The sequence below is a fragment of the Euprymna scolopes genome, chromosome 10, assembly GCF_053919585.1.
Source record: "Euprymna scolopes isolate OS-2025 chromosome 10, ASM5391958v1, whole genome shotgun sequence".
Taxonomy (NCBI): Eukaryota; Metazoa; Mollusca; class Cephalopoda; order Sepiida; family Sepiolidae; genus Euprymna; species Euprymna scolopes.
In genome coordinates, this window is record NC_136491.1 from 117,723,107 (window position 1) to 117,744,165 (window position 21,059).

The 21,059-nt window shown below is 36.3% G+C and overlaps 1 protein-coding gene across 1 annotated transcript in view; it reads left to right on the top strand.

Annotated features, from left to right (window-relative positions):
• The window catches only part of LOC145286235 (neuropeptides capa receptor-like), a 277,814-nt gene that overhangs the window by 240,503 nt on the left and 16,252 nt on the right, over positions 1-21,059 (top strand). The window contains exon 2 of the mRNA XM_080135055.1: positions 18,718-19,254. Coding sequence (XP_079991181.1) covers positions 18,718-19,254 — 537 coding nt within the window. The remainder of the gene's footprint in view (positions 1-18,717; positions 19,255-21,059) is intronic.

Here is a 21,059-nt window from a genome sequence, read left to right on the forward strand (position 1 = left end):
ACATCTTTCTTGTAAGAATTATTTCTAGAAAACCATCGGTTATTTTCCGGAAGGACCACATCAAGGTTGCAAACATATCAAAGTAAAAGTGTAGCACGAACGGGATTCGAACTTGGAACACTCGGGTTTTCAGTCCGTGTCGTTATCCACTAACCCACCGTCATCTCTTTGATTCTGTTGTCTCGAATAACTTGATTTTGGTCAGCTTAATCGGTACATGTGGTTCTGTTTTCGAATATCGCAAGTTCTGTAGAACTGTAAAAACGACGTGTATACACACACACACACACACACACACACGCATATATATATATATATATATATATATATATATATATATAAATTGACGTGAGCACTAGAATATTTCAATTAAATGTCAAATATGGGCAGGTAAAATTATAGAGGAATAAAAGACGAATCAAATGAGGTATAAGTTGTTTAAACAGTTACATTAAATTTAGCTTAAATTTGCAGACTTGGAAAAAAATTACAAGTGCGGACTTTCTTTTTGCCGGGACTGTATATAAGTGTAACTGGCTGACTTAAACATGTCCATGAATGTGTAGCGACATATTAATGCTTATGTAAAATAAATTTTAAAATATATATATATACAAATTAAAATATATATATATATATATATATATATATATATATATATATATATATATATATATATAGTGCAAAACTTTGTTGAAAATTCTAAGACTCACGTTTTCTTTTTATAACCTTTGTTTATTTCCTGGATTTTTCCATTAAAGCTGTTTCATTAATGAGTTGGTAATTTTACGATTTATGTTTCCGTAAAAATAATCTGTCCCCACCAACTTCTTCAGATGTCTATCCATTAGATTTTTACAACAAATGGTATATTTTTAACATGCTGGACATCGTATTCGGGTAAAAAGATTTCCACAGCCATGCTTCCTCACTTCCTCCATCTTTTGGTGTTATATAAAGATAGTTTTCCTTTTTAACCCGTACTTTCGTATTTTTATTTTTTATTTATTAATTATTTATTTTTCTTTTAATTTTCCCTGTTTTTCCTATTTGTTTTTTCCAATTATCATATAATGTTATATAATTTTATTCATATATTTATGCGTGTTTATTTTGATATTGTTTTTTTTATTTTTTTTTTTTTTGCTTAGTGTTTAAATTTGTGTTATATTACCCGATGCAGGGAGGTCACTCTCGTGGTATCATTTTAATCTAGGATTACCTCCCTTGCATTTTTTTCTTAATCTGCTCTAGTGCGTGAAATTAAATATTTGTTTCTGTGCAAACATCCGTGGATTACATCTAGTCTTTTGTTTAATAATTTTTCTTTTGATATTAATATATGGTAAGATTCTTACATACATAGGTTGCATCTTTTCGATTTGCTAGGTTTATATTTTCCCCTTATCAATTATATACCATCTTAATTTAAATTCAGTTTTATTTTCCTTTAATTCCTTAATCCATACTGCTAAAGTGGTTACGCAGTAATGAGATAAAATACTATTTTTAGATCTATAAAATAGTTGCTTTTATAATAAACAACTAACGACTGTTACAGTAATATTATGACTAAATTTGACTTCCAAGCAAAGGCGTTTTCGAACGAAGGACTTAGAAATACTATTTTTGGTTTGTTTTTGTTTTTTGTTTGTTTGTTTGTTTGTTTTTTTGTTTTTCTTATAGTTTTAAAAGTTGGAAAACTTCCAAGACTAGGCGGTCGAGTTTCAATCCTGACTTGAGATAGTTTGAGATAGATGTTTGGGGACCGCACTGAATAGATGTTATACAGCGAAACTCTGAATAACTGTATATACAAGATAACTCCATACTAAAATTAACCATAGAACTAAATGTTAATAACAAAATTTCTTCGACGTGCTGATAGATATTTCCAACGCAGTCAGCACCTCCACCTACAAAAAAAAAACACCAGCCTTAATTCTTGTTTTCTAGCTTAAAAATTGAAAGCCCTGATCCTTACAAAATAGCCATGATCAAAACTCTTCTTAACTAATCCTCCTCAAACTAAAAAATATCAAGCAAGTGCTTATCAATAACGGATGTACAAACTATAATGCCGACCAGCAAATAAAACCAATGCTCGAGAACTTAAAAATACCATCACAAATAGTAATGCCCCACAACAGCAAAATACTAATATTGTTAACCTATTCTACGTAACCAATTGCAACCGGACTTTAAATTAGAAGAAAAGGCAATAAAAACTATTATCCATAAATATGTTTTCCCTACCGACAACAATACAATAAGATTTATCATGTACTAAAAAAAAAATTAAACCCAAAATCTAGTAGTAAAAACAATGCATTATCTAACCTCAAACCACTATAACGAACAGAGTTGGAATAGTGCAGATCCTATAACAACAATAAAATTAATAGTTACGTTGGTTACGCCGGTTATACAACGCATACCCTATCACGTCGCCTTACCATTCATGATACAGAATCAAGTGCAATATTACAAGATTTACAAAAAATACCATAACTGCCCCTCCTTCGAAGTTATAGACATTCTTGTCAGTAATACACTAATAGTACACTATAAAAACAATTCCAAAAGTTTAAAAGTTACTTGAATCTATATATATTAAAGTATAAAAAATGCCCTTAATCAAAGCACAATCCAATCCAGGGAAAACACACTCAAATGTTTGTCGTAACCCGCCGTCTACCTGACCTAGCCGTGACCCCAGAACTAAGTACCCTCCCTCCCACACTGGGCACTACAGATCGCACGCATTCACCGCTGCTACTATATAAAAAAAGACTTTCAGCCGTCCTCGCAATAATATTCACATACACATAAATATATACATGCATATACATACATATAGAGTATTCACAGACACATACACATGAATACACATATATACATATACATACATATGCAAATATATAAGCATAAAACAAAATACAAGAGTATGTAAGGCAGCACAAAGATGTGCACATCAACATAATTATGCATTAACATGGACAGGAATGTACATACACATATATACACACATATATATATAAACAGTATAAAACCATATATATATATATACAGATATATGTATACACATCCCCATATAAACAGATACATACATATATAGGTGCATATGCACATACTTATATAGTCAAACACAAATATCAATTACTATTTAAAGACAGTGTCTACTTTGAAAGAAGAAAAACAACACCGCAGCTAAGTTCCAACTATACATGGAAATTCTTTTGATGTACACACTAAAAAGATCATTCAAAAACTTGAAAAGATAAAAAGGTCTAATCAAACGGAAGCTCTCTGTTGTCTTTAAAAACATTTGTTTATATATATATATATATATATATATATATATATATATATATATATAGTAGCAGGATGACTCAACATTGCTTAGTTTTGAATGGTGGTCAACGAATATTTTACACTCCCATATTTTTATTGTCATTGAAATTGGTGAAATTTTGCTAATTATCTAATGAAATCGATTGATTGCCTGCTCTAGTTTGATATTCATCGCGGTGCATCGGGAGGAAGCGTCACATAAAGCTCCGCAGTGACTTAGTCCACAATACATATTCTATATTGCACTGAAAGGAACCTACCGTTGATTTTATAAAATTATTTTATATATAATGGCTTGAATCAAAGTTTAAAATGCAAAAGTCAAGTATCATGCTTCAGTTGTGCTCTAAACAGAAAGAATCATTTCGAATACGCCCATATAATATCGAAGAATCTACTGTTGATTTTATATGCATGGCCTTTTTTTGTTTCTGCTGTGATAATGGCTTGGATTTAAGTTTTAAATGAAAAAGTCAAGTATCATGGTGCAGTTGTGGTTTAAACAGAAATATTCATTTCGAACGCGCCATTATCATATCAAAGAACATAGATGGATAGATAGATAGATAGATAGATAGATAGACAGACAGATAGATAGATAGATAGATAGATAGATAGACAGACAGATAGATAGATAGATAGATAGATTCGTAGATAGATAGATATATAGATAGATAGATAGATAGACAGACAGATAGATAGATAGATAGATAGATAGATAGATAGATAGATAGATAGATAGATAAACGTTGAATAAAAATTCAAAATGTCTTTGAAACGAAGTTGATGCATATATTTCATTAGAATCATTCGATTTTTTTAACTTGATTTTTTTTATTAATTGCGACTAGTAGCATATCCATCATCTGAGACAAGAACTGACTTTTTTTTTTCTTTTTTTTTTCGTACATGAAATATCTGTGTCTCGTGTTGTTCGGATTTTGTGGCATCATTTAGAATGGAATTTAGGAAAGATTAAAAAAGGAAATTCAGACACAAGTTATCCGTAATATTTAAAGAAATATATCTTGGAAATAATGCTTCGCATATATATACATACGTACATATATGTGTGTATGCGTGTATGTGTGGTTTGTGTTAAACATAACGTACCGTGTTGATCTGAATTTCTGTAAAAGTATGAATAAATATTAGTTTTTGTGTTCAATAACTGCGTATGTAAATCTTTTCAACCGCAAAAGTCTTAATTGTTCCATGCATGAGTTGTATTCGTCTTGAGTTAGTAGAAGATGACAGTTAATAGAAAATGACAGTTACTCAGGGATCAACGAACACACACGGAGAAGAATAGATGGTAACCTTCTGCCTCGTGAAACAATGGTGTTCTGCATCTACTCTGTTGCACTGCAGTTGCGGCTATAAAATCGAAGTTGGAGCTGCCATGGCCGGGTCATAAGGAGAGCTAAGTTTGCCCAGTTACCAGAGTCCCCTCTCAGCGTTACAGACAAAATCCGATGGAAATGCGCACCAGTATGGCCAGAGCCAGTGCAGCTGCAGGAGTTGCTGGAAAAATATTGCAGTGCTTCATCATCCGCATATTGAGACTTTAAACCAGGCTTTTTGTCAGGATTTACTTCCTTAGACTTTGCCTTTCCTTAGACATTCTGAAGACGGTGGAGGTATTAGCACATAGCTGGTGATAAATCTGAAAATATTTCCAATTTTGACGAAAATAACGGAGCTCCTCATTGTATTTAACTATGGTTGTACGAAACGAAAAGCAAGATCTTTAAGTGATTCTTCTAAAAAAGAGTCGAGTGAAAGAAACGCGAATTTTGTAAAGGTGAAAATTTGAAAATATTTCCGATTTTGACGAAACGGAAAGCGACGATAAAAAGAATGAAGACCCGAGCGTGCACGTATATAAAAAAAGGGCTTATTTATTAATTTGTTTCTTTATCGTTCGCTCATGACAACTCACATGCACACAAGTACGCGTTTCTGTGAAATCTTTTCACGCGTACTTGTGCTTCCCATGTGCTTCCATTTGTTTAACAATTATTTATAAAGATGGCACACTAACCCTAACCTCTAACTTCAAGTAACTTTCGCGCACTCGCATGTATTCCCCAGGAGTTGATATCTACGCCAAATCACAGAGCTAGAAAACTAATTAGTCCAACCGATTCGCTGATTAGAATAATTAGACTTTTGCTTTTGCGCGAAAGAACGCAATTTTGTCTTCCATGCGATCCTCTAGTGTAAATTTGGGAACTTGCAATTTTCAAACTTTGAGCCTCAAATTTGCGTTGTCAACTAATGTAAACACTTTTATGTTTTAAATAGAATGTCCTCACCTAGATGCGCAGATAAAAAATAGTGAGGATAGTAATAAAGTGCGGACGTAATTCATTATAAACATCTACGTATCTATTTAAGAGACTCTGTCCGTCCGTCTGCATTTTATGTTTATGAATTTTTTACACGAGGTTCGATAATTCGTATTATTTGGATTTTTGCTCTGAGTGTTATTTTCACAACGTTTTGGTAAATGTAGTTTTTTAATCTTTTTTTCGGTGTACCTTGTCGAACTCGGTTAATGTTTCTGTACAACTCGGGAGTCTGTATTAAATTTCAAATGGAGCCCTTTATTTGATCTACGAGGGTAGCATGCTCTTGTTTCTTCAGCCACGACCTAGTAGAATTCTTAAGCAATTCGAAATTGTATTTAGAGTGTCGACTTCGAACTATTAGATAAGGTACTTGATAAATTGTATTGTAAGTTACACTCTTCTGGACATAAAGGTTCCATCATCTGTGCGGACGACACTCAAAATCACTTATCAATGATATGCGAGGATACTTTTCTTTTACATAGACATCACCACCTATCTAGACCCAGGGGCCACTAGAGGATAAGAGTTAAAGAGTGTACAGTAGTCAATTGGACAATATAGTAATCGTTAGTAATTCAGTACATTTGTTAACTTAAAGGGAGCGGTTTATCAAGAACTTGTTTACATTGGACTTGAAGACAACCATATTGTAGTCAGCTGGAAAACAGGAAAACGGAAGACAGTTTCACAGGCGTGCAGTTCTAAGAAAGAAGCTTTGTTCACGGAATCTACGTTTAGATAAAGAGTGGGGGAATTATTGATAGTGTTTTCAGCTAGACCAGTGTTTCTTGTGAAAGTTTGACGAGGGGGTATAGATTGAAACTCAGTCGAGCACTTGCCATGAAAATAACGATAAAGCAAAGACAAACTCGCAACATCTCTTCTGTGAGATAGAGGTTGCAGGGAAGAAAAAATGGCATCTCTTATGAGGCTACGAAGTCTATTTTGAACTCTATCAAGGAAGGATAAGTCCTTTCTAGCAGCTCCTGTCCAGATGTGGCAACAGTACTCCATCCTTGGACGGCCATGGCTCTTATATAGATAGAGAATTGCATCAGCAGTGAGATATCTACTGGATCGATAGAAGGATCCCACCATTTTTCCAGCGGTCTTGGCAACATATTTGATGTACCTGTTCCATTTAAAATCAGAAGTAAAGGGCAAGCCCAGAAGCTTGTCAAAACTTGAGGCCTCCTCAAGACGAGAGCCATTCATTTCAATTGATGCCAGATGGGGATCAGAACGTTGATGATGTAAAGAGAGAAGCTTGGTTTTAGATGCATTAAAAGTAACCAGCCACTCCTTTCCCCATTGTATCACGTGCTCAAGATCAGAGGAGAGAATCGGAGAGAACTTAGTTGTTTACGGTCTTAGATGTGCTGCCATAGATGGTAGTGTCATCAGCATAAATATCTACGAATGACGTGAGGATGTGATGTGGAAGATCATTAATGTAAATCAGGAAGAGAGTTGGGCCCAAGATGGAATCCTGAGCGACTCCAGCATTAATACTATGAGCTTCTGATTTCTGCCCATCAACTACTATTCTTATGAACCTATCAGAGAGAAATGATTTGATAATTGAGAAGACATTTCCAGCTATACCATAGCTGGAGATCTTGTGAAGTAAACCTTCATGTCATACCCTATCAAAGGCTTTTGATATGCCAAGAGCAATTGCCCTAGAAAGGTTTACTCCGTCGAGAGATTCGCTTATCCTATAAGATATTACTGTAAGCACATCTGCTATAAATCTAGCAGAACAGAAACCATATTGTGTGTCACTAAGAAGGTTATTTTTGCTGAGATGGTTGATTACTTCTCTATCTAACACATATTCCAGCAACTTACTCATGACGCACAGGAGACTTATTGGCCTGTACTGAGAGGGGGATGAGTGATCACCTGAATTCAGAGCAAACTGAGGAGTTTTTTCTATGTTGATGGGAAGTGGTTTTCCTTAAGACAACGTTTAAACAGATTTGTAAGTATGCCCGCTAGTTCTAGTTGAAGTTTTTGTAATACTATAATTGGAATACAGGGCTGGTTGTTTTACTGGAATCAAGGTTTTTGATTAGCGTGGCAACATCACGTACAGATATTTGTATATCAAATAGCGTGTTTTCTGATACAGGAGGAAATACTGGGGTTTGGTGGCCTTGGTCGGAAAGGGTAGAATAAGCTGCAAAGTTCTTAGCAAAGAATTTGGCTTTGTCAGATGCTGACGAGATTACCTCATGTCCATTGATGATAGTTGGGATATAGCACACATTTCTGTTCAGGATTTTGTTTGCTATTTGCCAAAACTGGTGGGAACCAAGCCGCTGCTCAGCTACTTTGGACTTGACGGCCTGAGCATACAACTCTCTTGCGTTCTTTATTACTTTTTTACAATGGTTGCTAGCAGTTCTGAAAGCAGCTTTAGTCTCAGTACATCTATTACGTTTGAAGCAATGGAAAAAGTGCTTTCTGTGCGCAATGGCAGCAGCACGTTCTGGAGAGAACCACCGCTGGCTGTTAGGTTTTCGCTGGAACTTTTTCGAGGGTATGAAATGGCGAATACCTACAATTAACCATTATGTTAGATCTGATAGTATAGAGGACACATCCTTTTTAAACATGGAACGCAGAGGTAGAGCTGATATAAATGTACGGAAGCTATCCCAGTCTGCCATTGAGTATCGATATACTGTACGATGGAGAGGTACGTCTGAAGACTTATTACATTTCATTTTTATCTTAATTGATACAACTGAGTGATCGGAAGATCAAAGAGGGGACAGAACGGAAATTGAACATAGTTCAGGGCAAGTTGTTAGAAATAGGTCTAGGAGACTTGCATACTGACGGTCAGAGTCGGGCACACGGGTGGGTTCGTGAACAATCTGAGTGAGGTCATAAGCAATGGAAAAATCATGACATAACCTCCCCTTATCATCGGTCTTGTTTGAGTGAGTTAACCATTCCATATTGTAAACATTGAAGTCTCCACATATGTGAATGTTAGCTGAAGGATAAGCAGATAGGACATGGTAAATTTTATCAGATATGCTTTTAAAGATAGTAACTCCGCTGTTGTGGAGGCGATAGAGAGTAAATATAAACGCAGTCGTGTGAGCAAGTGCAACTCGAAAGCACATATAGGGTAAGTTAGGATCTTCTCTGGAGATGTCCCTACCACATGGAAAGCCATCTTTAATATAGGCAAATATTCCGAGAGTTAGATTTGGAAGTTAAGTTAACATATTCTTTAATTACGAACTCGTCTAGGGGAATAGTCTGTCCAATGTCAGTTTTGCTAAGAAATAATAGGTCTGGTTTAGTCTCCTGTAATTGTGTTTCAACCTCTGGAAGGTTAGAACGTAGACCCTTGATGTGAAAGAAGGAGACATGGTAGTAGGGGTCTACGTTGGAAGTTTATGATTCAGGTGTAATCGTTTATTTTTCTTGAAACTTTTCATGATGGAGCTTTGGGATTTGTGGACTAGGTCGACAGAATTGCTTAGAGCCGGTCAGAGAGGTAAAGAGAGAAAAAGAAACGAAGAATTTTATATTGTAGCACATGATAAGGTAAAGCCGTAACAATTACCAACTAATATGGCATCGAGAGGCTCCACCAGAAGTTCTTGCATGGTCCAGAATCCATTCACCAAATGGCAATACAGCAGCCCCAGTACTTTGCACCTGCTGATAAGACAGCCTCCTTAGTGGTGAATCTAAGGTTCGGGTGCCTGACTATCAGGCGGATAATGTCAGCTCAGATAAAACGTTTACCTCCAGCATCCTTACTAGTGGCATGGCTACAAGGATAGACATAGAAACAGAAATTTTCCAACATCTCTCGCGGCTGTTCGCCCAAAATACTGCCAACCTAGAATACAGCTTTTTCTTCTTCTTTTGTCGGAAAAAATCACTCATTAAAAATGAGGACTGAGAGACAAATACAGAGATGCGAGAGTAAATGGAGTTGCATCCACAATGCATTTTCTACTCTTTATTAAAAACAAATGAATAAAAAATTTTAAAAATATTAAGTGTTGTATTTTAAAATTCTCCTCTCACTAACTGAAAATATATGGAATTATCGTAACCATTTCTGCTGTAAAAAAAGAATTAACATGCTAGATATAAGGACATATGTGGACGAGAACATCTATTATTAAATAAAACAAATCAAACAAATGAAAACCTGAAATAAATACGTAAATATTAACATTTGTAGTTAAAAATAACATTAAATAGTACAACACACTTATCTACCAAAGCCTTGCGTCTATTCTGCAAATTATTAAAGACGCTTCACTTTAAATACGTTCAGCGTTCTAAGCATCTAAAAAGTAAACCGTCAGAACGTGATTTTTGTTCCAAGAGTTTTATTAGTAACGTATAAGGCAACAGGAAACGGGGGGAGGGGTAAAGAGAATAGAATTATCGAATATTTATGCAATATTTCAAATCAACTTGCTAGATATCAGGACATCAATACTTTGGTGATTATTTTGTTATTAGTACGTCTTCACACTCACCGGACCTTACACCTGCAGAATTGTATTTGTAATGTTATCTCGATTATAATGGCAAGCATAACAATTCTCTGCCTTTTAAAGAACTGAAGACAAAATCCAGATAAAATACAGAAAGGGGAATCACAGAGGTTTTATGAACTGTGCACGTTGTATGAAGATATGCTTATCGTTGAACGACAATAAAACAAATATATATATATATATATATATATATATATATATACATATAATTTTTTTTATCTTATAATCTAATAATATAGTCAGGAGATTCAGAGTTCCTATCCCGTCGCGATTACCACCTGATGAAGGCCAAATGAATAGTTGGTTGAAACGTCGTGAAACAACTAAGAAAAAGATGAGGATAATAGTCCGCAATAAATAAAAATTAATATATATATATATATATATATATATATATATATATATATATATATATATATATATATTAATATGCAACAACTATCTTTGGTGTTTTTTTTATTTTTATTGACGTTCAAAGGCTTTTTCGATTTGTCAATTAAAAATAGTTTTATAAATTTAAGAAATTTTAAGCAATTAAAATCGTTTGTCAGTTGCTGAATAAAACATAGGTATTGTGACAAGTGCTAAAGTGGACGTTATTGGCAAATCGTGAAAGAACAGTGCTTGAACAAATGGGAATGCGCCTAGATTAGAGTAGAATAGACAGAGGATAATAAAACAAACTTCCATTATTCACAGTTTTAGTATTACGTTTAAGGTGGGAAGCGGTTCATCGTGTATTTCGATCGTTTTTCGTTTGTTTTTGTTTTTTGTTTTTTTAATTTGCCGAACCATCTGATCATTTTAGACTCCCACTGATAACAAAGAATTCTCATACTTTTACAAATGTAACAATCTCTGATTCTAATCTCAAATACCCGTCATTGACAGAAAACAGCAATCGTTTCTCGTTGACACGTTGCAGGTAGTTCGCTTAATGTATCTTAACGTTTCAAGTAGTTGACTTAATCGGCTTTAACGCCTCAAGTACTGGGCTTGTGAGCCTTAAAGTTTCAAATACTTGGCTCAGTGGGCCTTAAAGTTTCAAATAGTCCGCTCAATCTTCCTTAATGTTTCAAGTAATTGACTCAATAGACATTAACGTCTCCAGTACTTGGCTTAATGGCATTAATGTCTCAAGTACTGGTGTCAATAAATGTTAATCTCCAGAGTACTGAACTCAAAAACCTTAACATCTCAATTACTTGACATAACTGAAACTTTTAAATAAAATAAAATGAAATGACAGCTCAAGCAAAAGTTACGTTTAAACCAGCACCAAACTCAAAGAAAACCAACCTGCCTCCTCCCTTGAGGCTTGCATTTACTAATATCCGCGGGCTTAGAACTAACTTAGATGATGTTGAGTCATTTCTCCTAGTAAACACCCCGGATATCTTAGCATTAAGTGAAACTAACCTTCACTCCTCCATTCCCTCTAACCACTTTAACATGCCTGGTTATCTCCCACTCTACCGTAAGGACTCGGACAGACATATGCATGGACTTGGAGTCTATATTCGAAACACCCTCCCCCTAACTAGAGAAATAAAACTAGAATCAGAGGGCCAGGCCTTTATGTGCTTCAGACTAAATATGCAACACAATATTAGCTACTTGTATTTTCTCTACCGCTCTCCCTCAAACCAAGACTGCACCCTAATAAACAAAGTCTCAGACAGCATAGATATAGCACTCTCCCTCGATACTAGCGCACAAATACATGTATTTGGTGACTTCAATGTCCACCACAGTAACTGGCTAGGATTCTCAAATCACACAGACGCAGCTGGTAGCGCAACACATAGCTTCTCTATATCTCATTCCCTATCTCAATTGGTTACATTTCCGACACGTTTCCCAGACCAGCACGATCAACATGCCTCACTTCTAGATCTCTTTCTGACAACGGTTCCCAATGACTGTACAACAAATGCCCACAGCCCACTCGGGAATGCTGATCACGCTGTGATAACGGTAGAAATCAGCCAAAATTCTCGCCCTAAAACTGAAGACCCACTACTCAAAACAACGAAGTATTACAAAAAGGCTGATTGGGAAGCCATCAGGGAGCTCATCAGAGATGCCCCATGGCAAAATATCTTTACTCTTCCAGCGGAACAGTGTGCAAATGAGACAACTGAATGGTTCAAAACTGCTATTGAAGCACATGTTCCCGCACGGAAATACTATAGCAAGCCCCACTCCCCCCAATGGTTTACTTCTGCTTGTGCAGCTGCCATTTGTCAAAGGCAGCATGCGTTCCGCAGATTCAACCGACATAAGTCCAGCTCAAATAAACAGAAGTTTATAGAAGCTAGAAATAATTGTAAGAGAGTGATAGACACAGCTAAGTCAGATTATTCTGAAACCACCAGAAAGCGCATCGAAGCACAGAAATTAGGAACCCGGGATTTTTGGAAAATATACAACAGCGTAGTTAATAATGGACAGTCAATTATTTCCCCACTAACAAACAATCATGAGGTTGCTTGCACGGCAACTGACAAGGCTAATCTGCTTGCCAGTCGGTTTGCCTCAAACTCCACACTGAACTCGGTACACCACTCACTCCCTTATTTTCCTCTGCGAACAGACGCCACACTTGACGATTTGAAAATCACCCCTTCTCAGGTACATGCTATTATAAAAAACCTAGACACCTCAAAAGCATGTGGACCAGATCTCATCCCGGCTGTGCTATTAAAAAAATGCTCTGCCGAGGTTGCTCCAGTTCTGTCCAAACTTTACAATAAATGCCTTAACGAATCTTGTTTTCCCGACTGCTGGAAAACCGCCTCTGTGGTACCAGTCTTCAAGAATTCTGGTGAAAGAACTGACCCACTAAATTATCGCCCCATTAGCCTCCTCCCGCTTTTCGCCAAAATATTTGAGTCCTTAGTTAATCAAGTCTTAGTCCAGCACCTAACAGCTGCTAAACTCCTGGCTGACAAACAATATGGATTCAGGCAAGCCCGTTCAACAGCAGATATCTTAACTGTAGTTTCTGAACGTATATACCGTTCATTGGATAAAACAGAGGAGGGTAGAGCGGTGGCCCTTGATATATCTAAGGCTTTTGACAGGGTATGGCACGATGGTCTTCTAAGGAAAATTAGATCATATGGAATCACTGGAAGAATTCATAACGTAATTAAATCCTTCTTAAGTAATAGAAAAATCAAAGTTGTCCTCGACGGACGTACATCCAAACAATATGACATAAATGCGGGAGTACCTCAGGGGTCTATCCTTGGACCTCTATTGTTCCTGATATTCATAAACGACCTCCCTGATAATATTGTTTCGGAGATGGGTATATTTGCCGATGACACCACTCTCTATAAGGGGAAAACAAATGAACACATATCCAAGAAAATGGCAGAAACACTAGAGGATGACCTCCAATCCGTAGTGGAATGGGGACATAAATGGTTGGTCTCATTCAATGCTGCTAAGACTAAGCTTGTTTCCTTCAATAACTACAAGAAACCTTCTCTACCACCAATAGCAATGGCCAAGAGCACATTGCCTGAAAGTGCTTCTTTTAAACTCCTCGGCCTAACGTTTACAGGGAATATGAACTGGAATAGATACATTGAGAGCATTGCCAAGGCTGCTGCAAGGAAGGTTGGCTCCCTCTACCGTGCTAGAAAACTACTTACGCCTGCCAGTATCCTATACCTCTATAAGGCAACCATTCGCCCATGTATGGAGTACTGTTGTCACATCTGGGCTGGTGCATCTGCTGCTTGTCTCTCGCTCCTGGACAGGGTTCAAGTCGCCAACCTGATAGGTCCTGAACTGTCATCTAGGCTTCAACCTCTGTCCCATCGACGAGATGTTGCATCCCTCTGCCTGTTCTACAAATACTTTAATGGTGAATGCTCTGACGAACTGCAAACACTTGTACCTCCCCGACGTAACTACCCCCGACAAACCCGACAAGCTACTAAGTCTCATCCCTTTACAGTGGAGATCCCTAGGTGCAAGAAAGCCTTTTACTCCAATAGTTTCTTCCCCAGAACTGCGGGTCTTTGGAACTCCCTTCCGGGATTCTGCTTTCCCAGCTGCAATGATATGCAGAAGTTCAAGTGTAATGTTAACAAACATCTTTCTACTCTTCTCCCTTCATAATGACCCCGCTAATTAATTCCCTAATAGTAGCCCCCTGCTTCAAAGTGGCACTGTGCCTTGTTTGGGGTGAAAATTGAATTAAAAAAAAAAAAAAATAATGGGCCATAACGGTAAAGTACTTGACCAAATATGCCCTAACTGCTTCAGTATTTGGTTTAATCGGTAGTTGCAAATGTATCCGTAGTGTTGATTGAGTCACTCTGTCGTATTTTCATCGATAAACACACAGATTGAAGAGATACATGTTTCAAATCTCTATTCCCATACAAAAATCAAGAAATTATCTTGTATGAACAAAAGTGAGGAACGGCGAATTCTTGCCTGGAATTGGGAGTGTTCACAGACGAAACTGAAAGCGTTTCACGGTCTTTTTCGTGACTAAACTTCAAAAAAGTAGAAATCACGAAGCGATTGTAAAACACACAAAAATCCGCTGCTAACTTTTTATTATAGTATGGAGTCTTTCTATTCGAATTCATTTCAGGCAGCTGGTAAAGTCCAAATTACTTAACCTTTTCTACTCTGCCGTGGTTGCCGGGACAGGAACAATCTACTCCCGTGTATTAAGTAAAGCGTTCTGTCCGAAATTCCATATGGATTCCCGAGGTCAACATAAAGAGTACTGAGTTCGAAATGTGCACCTTAAGAAGGTCGGAGATAACATCGACCGAACGGCTGTGCAATGCCAATCAAGATGGGAACAGTGGTTTGAATGATCCAAGCAGGACGTGAATTTCTATATAATTGCTTTCATTAGGTTAAATCAATTATCGATAAACTTCATGTCTGTTTTTAACACTGACTCAAAGGCACTGTTAAACCAATTTGATCAAACGAGTTTTCAATGTTCGCAGCGGTCAACCCGTTTGAAGAATGCGTAGGAAAGATGGCGCCACCGTGCACGCACGAATAAACAAATAAAATCTTCTAAACTGCAATGATGGGCCGACAACGAACCAATTACTGCAGTAATTTCTAAATATCGCTGGCTCTTAGGTTTAGATTTTTGTTTTGACTTAGTTTCTTCGATAACCGTCCCTTTTTATTTGCCTCCCCACTAGTGTTCGGACGATTAATCGGAATCGGAATCGGAATCAAGAATCGAATAAAATTGGGACTATTTGGGGTATCGGAATCGGAAAAATTTGTGTCTATATTCCGATGCCAAAAGCGAGGGTCTATCCTCCTTTTTAATAAATAGGATTTCTGGCTTATGAAAAATATTTAAGCAGCTTGTCGGCATTCAACGGTAGGGGCGTCTCAGACGATTCGCAATAAACTTTTCCCATATATAAGGTAAGGGCTGTGAGGGTAAACCGCCTGGGACCAGAGAAATCAATACTTCAGTTGGAAGGTTACAAAGCCACTGCCGATTTGAGCAGACATACGTAAAATAATAATAATAATAATAATAATAATAATAATAATAATAATAATAATAATAATAAATACTTGGTAATGACTACAAAAAGGAAACCTAAACAGGGAAACTGAATCTCTAATAATAGCCGCACAAGATAACGTGATCAGAACCAACCACACCAAAACAAGTATCGACAAGAAAACAGCAAATACAGGCTCTGTGGACAAAGAGACAAAACAATAAGTCACATAATAAGTTAATGCATCAAACTAGCACAAAAGAAATATAAAAATAGATAGAATCAAATAGAGAAGACAGTTCACTGACAATTATGCAGAAAATTACATCTTGAACACACAAACAAATGGTACAAACACAAACCGGCAGCCGTACTGGAAAACAAAAATCACAATATCCTATGGGACATGGATATACAAACGGATAAACTCATCCAAGCAAGAAAACAAGATATAATAATAGTTATAAAGAAGGAAAAGTCTTGCCAAATTGTAGATGACAGAGTGGAGATCAAGGAGATGGAAAAACGGAGCAAATATACGGAGTTGGCCAAAGAGCTCAAAGGGATCTGGAAAATGAAGAAAGTCAAGATAATACCATTAATAGTAGGAGTACTAGGAACAATACTGAAAAACTTTGAACAAAGAATAGAAGAGATTGGAATCAGAGAGATGGCTGACAAGATACAACGGATAACAATAATGAAAACTGCAACAATATTAAGAAAAATCCGTGAATGTGGAGACTAACACACATGAATTACTGGCACAAGCTGGACAACACAGAAACGGCTAGAAATGTAAAGTACAAAGGTATATGATATGGAATTATGAAAACTGAAACGATATAATTGTTTTGTGTGTGTGTGTGTGTGTGTGTGTGTGTGTGTGTGTGTGTGTGTGTGTGTGTGTGTCACCATACACTAGCACCATACCAAATAAGTGAGGATGGTCAAGGAGGATGGAAAGGCCGAGGAGAGAAAGCAATAGCTATATATCTATTGGTTGAGTGAAAAGAGAGCTGGGACCTTGGGGAGGTTTATTGGTACGCAAGTTCAAGTGAAGACCAATGGTTGCTGCCAACGAGAAATCAATGGTTAGTGGCTGTTGCGCTAACACAAATTCTTTTGCAAAAGTTATCGGATGAGGTGGAGAGTACTGGAAATCTGGGGAGACTTGTTGTCACATAGAATCTAGAGAACACCACAAGTTGTGAAACTACACCTAGTGAGTAAATCCGACAGCCTGTACATCATTTATTTTTTCCTCTGTATTAGAGAATTTGTATCCAGCTTAACGTTCCCCCTACCCGAAAGAGTGATACCAAATAGCCGAGAAGGGTCAAGAAGGATGGAAAGACCAAGGAGAGAGAGCGCTGTCCAGACTTCCGCTGGACAAGTGCAAAGAGAACTGGGACCTTGGGAAGGCTTATTGCAACTCAAATTCCAGTGGAGACCAATGGCCGTTGCCAGCGAGAAATCAATGATAAGCAATAATGCAAATTCATTTGCAAATGTTATAGAAAGGGGTGAACAGTAGTGGAAATCTGGGGAGACTTGTCGTCACTCAGCTTCCAGGAAATAAGGCGAGATCTGTAATGACCTGAATGAAAGCTCCTTGTGAGCCAATAATAATAATAATAATAATAATAATAATAATAATAATAATAATAATAATAACAGGACCTCTGGGGTGTTTGTTGCCACCTAAATTCCAGTTGAGACAAATATTCATTGCCAATGAGAAGCCAATGGCAAGCGGCAGCTGCAATACTAAACATTATTAGCAATTCTCTATGCGTTAAGATAAGACATAAAAAAATACTCGTTTATCTGAAACCACTATAAATAATTTCCCTACTCTTTATCTGTGCCTAAACTTAAACGTAGATACCATAAACAAAGCTTCTTTCTTGAAACTGCATGCCTGTGAAACTCTGTTCCGTTTTCCTGCTTTTCAGCTGACTACAATTTGGTAGTCTTCAAGTCTAACGTAAATAAATTCTTGTTGAACCGTTCCCTTAAGTAATCTAATTTACCAAATTTCCACTACTACTATAAAATCTATTCCGTTTTTCTACTTTCCAACTGACTGCAGTATGGTCGTCTTTAATTCCAACGTGAATAAGTTCTTAATGAGCTGTCACCTTAAGTAATTCAATTCACTAAATTTACACTATTAAAAATTACTACAACATTTTCGAATTGACTTCCCTATGCCTATTGACCCTTATCTTCGAGTGACCTCTGGGTATTGACAAGTAGTGACTCATTTATAAAAAAAATGAATACTCATTCAAGAATGAGTAAAATTAATTCCCTGAACAGAAGTTTTGCATCACTTTCATGACCTCTTATAAAAATTGAAATGAAGATCTTTCTAATTCAAATTTTGGTCGAAATTCATTATATAATTTTGATTCTAGAAACTGTCTGACGTTTAAGATTTAAGCTTAAGACGGCTTAAGAACAAATTGAAATTCAGTGAATCTTGCTTAATTGGTGTCTAATGATGATGGATTTAATTTAATGTAAAGCTGGAGTATTTAGATTTTCACATGGAAGTCTGAGTATATTATTGCCCTCGAAAAAAAAACACTTAAAAATATGAAAAGAAACTGAAAGTTGGAGAAAATGTATTAATTACTGTCTAGCACCTATTCTTAAAATTCCACAAAAATTGGAGATAATATTCACGAAGGATTTGATCTCTCTATGTCCTCTTTGCATAAATTAAATTTAATTTAATATATCCCACATTGCCAACCTGTACACCTAACAACTATGTTTCAAAATTTATAATGTTCAGTTAATTATTTTAGGAGGTAAACCTGTACATACAGATATATAAACATATGAGTATGTCTAATTTTATATAAATAGAGATTATATAATTGTTATATAACTGTTTTTTATATATTTTTATTTTATTTTTTATTTTAGCTTTGCCCCCGGAGCTGTACAGTATATGGGAAGCGTACCCATGGCGCCTGGGTGTAGCCTTTTGTCTGATGAAGTCTTTTGTTTCAGAGATGACCTCGTACGCATCCGTCCTGACGATCACGGCATTCACGCTGGAACGTTACGTGGCGATTTGCCATCCTATCCGCTCGCAGAGCATCAGCACCTTGTCGCGTGTCGTGAAGACCATCATCGGCATCTGGTTGACGGCCGGCGTGTGCGCCTTGCCATTCCCGCTTCACACAGAACTTATCCACATACGCCACCCGACCACCGACGTGCCGCTGCAGTTGTCCATCATGTGCAACGTGCCGAGCCGATGGCTGCCACAAATGATGTTCGTGTTTCAACTGTCCACTTTCGTTTTCTTCCTGGCACCGATGACGATCATCACCGTACTTTACACCCTAATTGGGGCGCGGCTGAGACATTCGGAGATTCAGGTGGAGACCAGCAAGAGTGACAACAATAGCATGAACGCGATGACAAGGGCGAGGAAGGCCGTCATTAAAATGCTAGGTAAGTAAGCAAAACAAGGCGATCATGCATATAAACCTACTACAGATATTGCTTGATGCCTTTTTATATACTTGGGGTCACCGCTTATCAAGGACCACTATGATAAGGTTTATTAAGTGTTTGATACATGGTGATACAACATGATCAGAAATGGTAGAACTTGGGTAGGGCTTCGTTATTTAAGAGGATGGCTCAACAAGAATTATTTACATTAGACTTGAAAACGACCATGTCATAGTCAGTTGGAAAGCGATCTCATGGTATTGTGTTCCACCGACGGACAATTTTAGGAAAGAAGCTCTGCTCATAAAATGTTCGTTTACTTTTATGCATTCTGGAATATGTCGGGTGAGGTTTAGATTGCATCTAAAAGTGCGTTATTTAAGAAAGTCGATAGATGCATAGGAAACACCAACAAAGGGTAACAAACAACATCATCATTTAAACACGATAATCAACATCGATATATATATATATATATATATATATATATATATATATATATATGTATATGTATATATATATAAAGATTACCTTGTCTGTCTGTATGTGGAGCGGCCTCTACCGAACTACTCTGTCAATTTCTGGTCTACAGACTTCAAACTTGATATAAAAGGAATCGGGTCTCTGGGACGAAATCGATTTGGTTTTAAAAACAGCTGCTAAGAAATCAAAAATGGAACTTAGACAGTGTAAAGCGGCCAATCGTGTATCTTCTACGCATGCGCAAATATACCTTTATACCAATAACAAAGTTATTTTAAAAGTTTTAGATATGCATATAAACTTAGCTCATATGGATATATATATATATATATATATATATATATTGATTTCGATTCTAGCAGATGGCACACATGTCATAGCTTTTAAATCTTTTGACATCATGATGAAAGAGGAAGCGAATATATAGATATTGGGTACAATATAATAATCAATAGAGTATTATCTTTATAATGATACACATGGAATCTACATTAAATAAAATATTATATTTAAGCATATTTTACAACTAGGCAGCACTGAGCGGCTTTCTAATTGATTATAAGTTCGCACGTGAGGAAATTCAAAGCACTCGTTTGGTCGTAGTATTAATATGCTAGTAAGTTCGTTACTTCCTTCTAGTATGGAGAGTATATGACTTAGTATGAAGAAGTTAAAGTGCGTTTTCAGTCCCCATCAAGCCGGAAAACAGTGGGTGGTTTATCATCTAGAGAGGATTGGGAGGGTCCTACTAACATTTTTTGTTCATTTCTTTTTAACTTTTCCTCCACCTCACACCAATGAAATAATATTAAATAAATGATTTTTTGTATAAAATTTTATTTTTGTACATAATACATATATTTGCACTCCTTGTCGGATAATTAAAATTTTGTGTATCTTCTTACAGGTTTATAACGTTTTTGTTGAAAACTTGATTAAATATTCAATAATAAGATTTTTTTATTATATATATATATATATATATATATATATATATATATATATATATATATAAAGGGGGTTAGAACAGTAGTCTAAAGAGCAGAGTGTATCTTAATGTGATAGTAAAATAATAGTAAAATTACTAATTTAATTAAAACAGAAGCAAAGAACAGTGCCTTATAAGCTACAATCAACATCCAAATGAATGCTTTGGCGATAATTACGGTTTTCAAAAGGCGAACAATTAAAAGATACATCTGCCTTACTTAAAAATTGCTAGGTTTATTTATGGTGTCTTTTACAAATAAAAAAACCCACCCAATACTTTTGCTGATGAGGAGACTTTGTTTAAAAAAACTATATGTCAAAATTATTGT